Consider the following 8601-nt stretch of genomic DNA (forward strand, 5'->3'; position numbering starts at 1 on the left):
CCACGATGCTTCCTTCCAGACTTCCAGCAGCGTTCACCATGTGTTGCAGAGAAGATGGCCGCCGAGGAGCAGAGAGAAGCTGGCCTGGGGGAGGAGCGCTGACACAGGACCAGTGTGCAGCGGGGGAGGCGCCGGCTGTGAGACAGGGAAGGCGCGCTCCCCTGGCATGCATTTAACCCCTGGGACGCCGCAGCGCTACCGCTCTGCTGCGGTCCGCTGTCCCAGGGGGTAGTGGAAGCGCAGGTTGGTCGCCTGGCTCCACGCTGCAGCCAGTCCCCAGGGAGCCCCCTGCCTGGGGACTTAGGACCATGTGATCAGCGGGGACCCACCGCGGGACCCCGCTGCTTACCTCTGTCCCCCTTGAATCCGGCCATGGTCCGGAGCATCTGGGGTCACCGCTAGCTGTGACCCCAGACGCCCACCAGCATCCCCGGATCAGTACCGGCGTTCTGGTACCGGCGGGGTGTAGGGAAGACAGCATGGACGTCAGGACTGACTGTCCATGCTGTTCATCCAGATGTGCAGCCACAGCTGCATGAAGAAAAAGCTTCAGGGGCTCTTCTAGCCCCCACTCCAACAGGTGCACCCGACTCCGGCCGGGCACCAAACTAAACTGAGGTGCCTTGGCCCGGGGGCGGGGTATAGGAGGGGGACCTAGTGCATCCTGGGAGGCTGAAAGCTTAACTCTTTGGTGCCCTGCGACTGACGTCACACCTATACCCCAAGATATCCTGTGGATACCCTATGGACCCTGAAGTAGAAATTAAGAGTTGATAATCCCCCTTTTTTTGCGTGTCCCTGGAAAAGCCGTCATTACCGAGAGTTGGCAGCATTAGAGAGGGATGTTGCTGCTTCAGTGCATTGTGTGCATGGTGCACCACCAAGTTTACAGGCAGCGATGCTGCTCCAATGTACCGGTGTTAGTCCAGATGCGTCTGCTAAATAGGGTCATTTGTCCCTTCTTGGGTGGAACAGGAGGTGTGATCTGTATTGTGGAATACATTCATGCTTTTATTATATCAGAGATAGAGCGTGTGTGTGCACATATAGAGCATAGGTTCTCAAACTCGCCCTGCGTAGACAGGGCGTGACCAGCAGCTCTGGTAATTGCAGCAGTGACCAGGTGTCCTCATGACGCCCGATCAGCTACATATACAGTGCAGGGTGCCCATCTGGAGCGTCCACGGAATGCCCTGCGTGTGCTGCAGCAGGAATCCTGGCCAGGGGTGTATCTAGGGGTCCAAGCTCCCCTGGCAATGTAATGAACTGGCGCCCCCCTCCCCCCATAATTTCTAAATAATTACACTATACAATAAATAAGTACTTATAATGTCTCCCCAGCCACCCTCCTCTTCCCCCAGCCATTCCTCCTTGTTTTCCCAGTTACCCCCCTTCTGTCTCCCCAGCAATCCTCCTTCTGTCTCCCAAGCCAGCCACATTTTGTCTCTCCAGCCTCTGACCACTCGAGTACAGCCCGCAGCCCACACACATACTTACCAGGCATATCGGGTCCTCCTCTGTATAGCCATTATTGTGCCCCGTCCTATCCTGCATATCTATTATTCTGTCCCCCCACCCCCCGTATGTTTGTTTTTTGTTCCCTCCTCAATCCCCATATAACTCCCCTGCTCTCTTCTGATCTTCTCTGCTGCTCTCATCAGCTCGGTTCCTCTTTGAGTCTCACCCTTTGTAAATGCAGGTCTCAGCCTAGGTCTCCTCACTAGTCCTCAGCCTCAGCTCCTCTCTCCAGCTCAGTCCAGGTTGGCTGGCACAGCATACTGACTGGCATACCGGAAACGTCACAACATCATAACATCACGTCCTTGACATTGGCACTGCTCTACAGCCGCATTAGCTATTTGTAATGAGCGCCAGGCTCATCATCTGGCAGCCACTCATCGCTCCCTCCGGGGCAGTGGTGTACGGCTGTGGTGGCGCAGTCTGTGGCCGGCTACTCAGTGCAGCAATGCAGCGTGCATGAAACGGCTTATGTGAAAAAAAAAACCTTTGTTCATTAGTTGTACATGCCGCCAGCAAGCGCCAGCGGCTACCCGTCCCTGGACATCTGGTCCGAATAGGAGCCAGGGACGCACCCAGGACTGTAGTCCCGGCCTGATTCTACCCCATGGTCACGGGTGGCACTACCAAATGGTGCCCCCCCCTTTGCCAGCACCCCTGGTGAGTGCCATCCTGGCCAATGGGTAGATACGCCTCTGATACTGGCTGCAGGGTGCCGTTCCAGGCATCCTGCTAGACAGGAGCAAGCGCTGTGGGCCGGATCTACCCACAGAGCCCCTTCTCTCTGTGCGCCGGCACCTGGCTCTACCTGTGGGTCTTTTAAAATGTGTCAGAGAGTAATGAATACACCTGTGCACCTGCTGGGAGACCTGGAAAACATGACCTGTTTGGGTTCCTGAGGACCGAGTTTGAGAACGTCTGATATAGAGAATATACAGAGAATAAGGGGCTGCTGTGACTGCTTTAGTACCCTGTGCCGTAGCAGCGTTTGCCGTTATATGCTAATGCTGGTTTTTAGTGTACAAATGTCTGTCTACATCACAAGTATTGCCAGCCTAACACCCCACAGAGTGGCAGAAGAAAACCTGTTATGTTGCGGCTACCTCAACTGGCTGATATGTACGCAAGCGGGCATGCGGCACATCTTCCACCCTGCTCCTGAGCGCAGCCTGCTACTGACTGTACTGAGAGCTACAGGCCCTCACATATGTTAGATTAGGAACTTTAAGAAAACTTGAACTGAGTGACATCTGGATAATCTTTTAATTAAAGTATAAAATATATCTGTGTGTGACGGCAAATCTGCTTTTCGAGTATAAAACAATTATTCTCCCCATTTCTGACCCATCACCGTCACCACAATAAGCAGATAAGCAAAGTGCACTGCACACACTCTGCTCTGCATCAGTGTCTGGTGTTACGTAATCCCCTGCGCTCTGCATCAGATCAGTGTCTGGTGTTACGCAATCTGCATCAGAGTCTGGTATTCACCAGCGTGCGCCATCTCCGTACGGCTAAGGCGCCTGCGCATTACTTACTCTGAAGCCGCTGGAGTCTACACCCCACTACATAGCCCGATTCCGGAAGTGACACCACCACACGTTTGACGAATCAACACGATAACAGCACGGTTCGGTCATGTCGGAGAATAAAAAAGAGCTCCGGGAATATGTCTGCGCACATTGCAATGTTAAGACTACTTCAGCCTTAGACCTGTGCTTTCACGTCATAGGGAGTAAGCACGAAAATGTCCTGAGACTTAACTGTCCTGAAATGCTCCCACACACAAAAAGTCTCCAGCACTTCCTGGACACCTATGCGAGGGACGAGCCATTGCTGGGCTTGCAGTACATCTTGGAAGTGCAGTTAATAAATATGGGGGACTACATGTACAGGTGTCACCTCTGTGATATAGAAGCTGACAGAAAATCTATTTTCACCCATATAACTGCATCAGATCACATAAAGAAATATCTGGACGCTCACCACCCTGAGCTGCTGCCTTCCAGAACAAAAGGTCTGGAACTTGCTGGAAAAACGTTGAGAAAGACATTGAGTTCGTGCGCATCAGAGATTTTCCGTCGGCACGGGAGAAAAAAAATCACACAAACTGCCACTGAGGGCCCAATGCTAGGCTCACCGCCGGACAAAATTGCCAAAACAGACCCTCCCAGCAGGGACAGTGATCTCCCCAGAAGAGAAACGGACTCTTTAAAACCCAATCGCCAGGATTTAAACAGAGGCTCTCCCCCTTCCCAAAAAAAAGACCACCTCGGAAGGTACAGTGATCCCCCCAGAAGGGAAACTGACTTTTTAAAACCCAATCGCCAGGATTTAAACAGGGGCTCTCCTCCTTCCCGAAAGAGAGACCGCTCCAGAAGGGACAGTGATCTCCACAGAAGAGAAAAGGACACTTTAAAACCCAGTCACCAGGATTTAAGCAGAGACCCACCCTCTTCTCAAAAAGCGTTACCGGAGACGGCACTGCAACAGCGACGCAAAGCAATCAGGGACCTATTGGAGAGTACAAAATGTCTACCATTTCAACACACTGATGAATATTTGGCTTACATGAGAGACTTTGAGATACAAAACAACGAGGACGCCACGTTCGTTAAAGTCATAATTCAGAATTGTACTGAATCGCTGATGAAGTTTCAGAAAGAGGAAGCAAATGCAGCAGCGCAGGAAACACCGTCCAGCAGTCATCTGGCTCAAGTACGTGCATCTAGCGCTGTTGCAGAGTGCGGCGGTTATAATCCGGAGACTCTGGATAAACCAGTTCCTTCTGTGTTACGGTGTGCTGACAGCTCCAGCCTAGAATCGGAAGCTGTGGATAATGACGCCACACAGATCTTCTTCAGCAACATCAAAAATATGGAGGCCTCCGAGGTCAGCAGCTTTTTGGAGAAATTTGCTGCTTCAAATCCTGCGTTTAAAGGGATTGATATACCAAATGTGATGAAATACTTACAGGAAACTGGGAGACTTAAATAACCATGATGTGGAATATTCTATAGCTACAGATATATTTATTATTTCGGAATTATTACTTTTCAAATTTTCTTTTAACTACTCCCCCCCCCCAAACTTATTTCAGCTGGGAGATCCAATAAGTATTTTTACATGATAAAATTTGTACAATTTATTTGGCTTTATAAAGTTATGATATTAATTCCTATGAACGAGTCACATTTACTGTCAGATTTCCATAATACTATTTGTACTAAGGCACCATACCTTCTGTTTTCCTTCCCGAGTTGGTCAGTAATGCTGGGACTTACAGTTCCATAACAGCTGGAGAGCTGCCCGTTCTCTATAACGTGCATCATATAAGTAGTAAAATGAAAATCTGTCATTGTTTTTAATCCACAGTTCGGCTTCAGCTGCAAAATGTTCTAAATGTTTGGCTGCAAAATACTTCTTTGGAAATTATAAAGATTTTGTACCCAGTTGGGGACATTATATTATATTTGAGCTGTCCTATTTGTAGTACGTATAAAGAAATCTCCCAACGCTGACTTATGAAAATTTAATTAACAGGTTATCCATGTAAGGACTTGTTTTAAGGATAGAAATACCCCATTATTATCAGGACAATATTCTTAATACACACTTACAGAAGTGAGTTGTGCACTTAAGAAAAAAAAAATCGCCCAAACAGATATTTTGTGATTTAAAATAACAAGTCAATGTTATTATATATAACAAAAGGCAATGGTTGCCCTGGAATCAGCTCCTATTACTGGCACTACCAAAAGTTGGCTTGTAACAAAAGGGTCTATATAACAAGCACATTTTATTTAAATCATGCGGAAACTTGATTTAAGAATCCCAGCTATGCAGGAACAGGTTAACGGAGAAAATTCAATTATTTTCTCCATTAGTGCCACAGTACTGTGTACAGCAATTCTTGAAGCCTTGCCTTATATAAAGCCACACCAGAATGTTATATAGGGAAAATCCTTATGTTTGCCAAAAACTGCAGGTACAGTGGTCTCTCATCCAATCAGTCCCTGCAACCGCTGATGCTCCTCCCACTCTCCCCTCATTCAATAATTAAAAACAAAGAGGTGGTTTATTATGCTGACGTTTCAAGACCCGTTGGCCTTTTCATCAGGGTGCAAAAAGTGAAATAAGGGTAAAAATATACCTTAAGTACATGTGTTGTCCAATAGCATACCCAACTAAGACTTAATAAGTGATCATAAAATCTACATAGATATATTTATATATATTGTAGCTATAGTATCAACAGATGATAATGGACCTATTATATAGATAATAATTCTATCATAACATATTTCAACTAGTACCAGGTCACCCAAATGGTGTGAATAAAAGAATACGTGCCAAAATACAGTACAAAGGCGTTCACAGCAATGAAAATTAATATCACACAAAAGCATGCCATGACATTATTTAATTTAAACCCCTTGGTTATATAGTGTCCAAGGGAAAAATCCATTTGGACTCTGTAAGAGTTTTTTAACTCTATATCTTCCCCTACTTAAAGGGGAAACGTAGTCAATGATTTTGTAATGCAGAGAAGATAATTGGTGATTATTCACTTTAAAATACCGGGCCATCGGTTCGGATTCCCTTCCGGCTAGTGCCCACTTGATGGATGAACGATGGGTGGCCATTCGTTCTTTGAACATTCTCATTGTTTGTCCAACATAGCTGAGTCCGCATGGAGATGTGATGAGGTAGACGACAAACTTGCTTGTACAAGTAAAGCCGCATATCCACTAGCAGATACCGGCACGACAGTACGATTACGACATCAATCAGTGTAGGTACATGACTCATCTCTGAACATGGGCAATCTGTCGTTATCGGCAGATTGACCAGCATGTTCAGCAGATGATCGACGTCGAAAACGACCAGCGGGAGCGCGCATCGCTGGTCGTTTCCGACATAATAGTGCACGATTATGGAGCAACTGCACGATTACGATGTCGTAATACAATCGCTCAGTAACATCGCGTAGTGGATACGCGGCATAAGAGTGTGTTGGATTTTTATTTTCCCATATTTGGATGATTAAATGTAGATCCAGTTTCCAAGTACCCACGCGAGAAGCGCACTAACATGATTTCACTAACATTGGTCCTCTATTGCAAAAACCCAAGCCACATGTCCAATAATAAACCCCGGTTGTAATCGTTGCGCTTGTTGCATAACGTGGGCAGCGGCACGAGACGGACACTCACTGGGTCACCTATTGGACAACACTTAAGGTATGTTTTTACCCTTATTTTCACTGGTTGCACCCTGATGAAAAAGCCAATGGGCCTTGAAACGTCAGCTTAATAAACCATATTTTCTTTTCACAAAGTCCGGAGGCGTGCCACCTGGTCTATTATAATTATATAGACATCACCTCTATCATGCTTTTATAAGGAAGGCACCCAGACAGCTGCTGTATTTTACCCGAGAGTGCCATTCTACATGTACAGCCATGGCCAAAAGTTTTGAGAATAACAAGTATTGTTTTTTACAGAGTGTGCTGCTTCAGTTTTTATGATGGCAATTTGCATATACTCCAGGATGTTATTAAGAGCGATCAGATGAATTGCAATTAATTGCAAAGTCCCTCTTTGCCACGACAATGAACTTAATCCCAAAAACAACATTTCCACTGCATTTCAGCACTGCCACAAAAGGACCAACTGACATGTCAGTGATTCTCTTGTTAACACGGGTGAGAGTGTTGATGAGGACAAGGCTGGAGATCACTCTGTCATGCTGATTGAGTTAGAATAACAGACTAGAAGCTTTCAAAGGAGGGTGGTGCTTGAAAGCATTGTTCTTCCTCTGTTAACCATGTGGGGGGTTGCTTCTCAGCCAAGGGAGTGGGCTCACTCATAATTTTGCCTAAGAACACAGCCATGAATAAAGAATGGTACCAAAACTTCCTCCAAGAGCAACTTCTCCCAACCAACAGTTTGGTGAGGAACAATGCCTTTTCCAGCATGATGGAGCACCTTGCCATAAGGCAAAAGTGATAACTAAGTGGTTCGGGGAATAAAACATCAAAATTTTGGGTCCACGGCCAGGAAACTACCCAAACCTTAATGCCATTGAGAACTTGTGGTCAATCCTCAAGAGGCGGGTGGACAAACAAAAACCCACAAATTCTGACAAACTCCAAGCATTGATTAGACAAGAATGGGCGGCCATCAATCAGTATGTGGCTCAGAAGTTGATTGATGGCATGCCAGGGCGAATTGCAGAGGTATTGAAAGAGAAGGGTCAACACTGCAAATATTGACTCTTTATAAACTTAATGTAATTGTCAATAAAAGCCTTTGACGCTTATGAAATACTTGTAATGTTACTTCAGTATACCATAGTAACATCTGACAAAAAGGTCTAAAAACACTGAAGCAGCAAACTTTGTGAAAACCAATACTTGTGTCACTCTCAAAACTTTTGGCCATGGCTGTATATAGTCACTGAGCAACAATTTAACCATAAGGGTAGCATTAACATACAAGGGGCTCATGTTGAGTTGGGATGCAAAAGCAATTCACAACATTTTGTAGCTTGGATACTCCAGTTTTTAGACCACTGGATTTCCAGTAATCACCATACATCAGAGAGGGGTATTACTATAGGAAACAGTGCTCCTTACAACTGTACAGTACGGAGAGAGGAGTATCTGTCTCTGTATAAATATGTATATATATAGATTTTTATGAAATATGTTTTTATTGGGGATAAAGAACAAAGGACTCCATCAATAAATATTTGAGACTTCTTATATGAAAACACAAGTTTTCAGGGGATACCAACAAATATTTAGTATCCCCCAGATGTATTATGGAGGGACCACAGCAGATATTGGAGATATACTTGGCTCCCACAGCCAAGTATATGAATATAGTAGGCTATACTTTGTAGAATTTAGTTGGGAGCGGGTTCCTCCAAAACCCTCCCCGGCAATGGCTGCCGTGCGTGCATGGTCTGTAGACTGCGCAGGAGTCCGGAACAGGAGTGAAGAGTCGGTCTCTTCGATCCGAGCACATTGCAGAGACGGGCTGTCATAGTCCCTGGGCCCTGCATGTTCTATATCAT

General features: G+C 46.0%; 1 protein-coding gene across 1 annotated transcript; it reads left to right on the plus strand.

The window, feature by feature from the left end:
- Window positions 1-3129: 3129 nt before the first annotated feature.
- LOC148502789 (uncharacterized) lies at window positions 3130-6778 on the plus strand. Its single transcript, XM_088449351.1, has one exon. It carries the CDS (start codon window positions 3157-3159, stop codon window positions 4513-4515), a length of 1359 nt encoding a protein of 452 aa, XP_088305477.1. The 5' UTR covers window positions 3130-3156; the 3' UTR covers window positions 4516-6778.
- Window positions 6779-8601: the final 1823 nt, after the last annotated feature.

This window comes from Taudactylus pleione, unplaced genomic scaffold (assembly GCF_031769625.1).
Source record: "Taudactylus pleione unplaced genomic scaffold, aTauple2 ptg000483l, whole genome shotgun sequence".
In the NCBI taxonomy this organism is placed as follows: domain Eukaryota; kingdom Metazoa; phylum Chordata; class Amphibia; order Anura; family Myobatrachidae; genus Taudactylus; species Taudactylus pleione.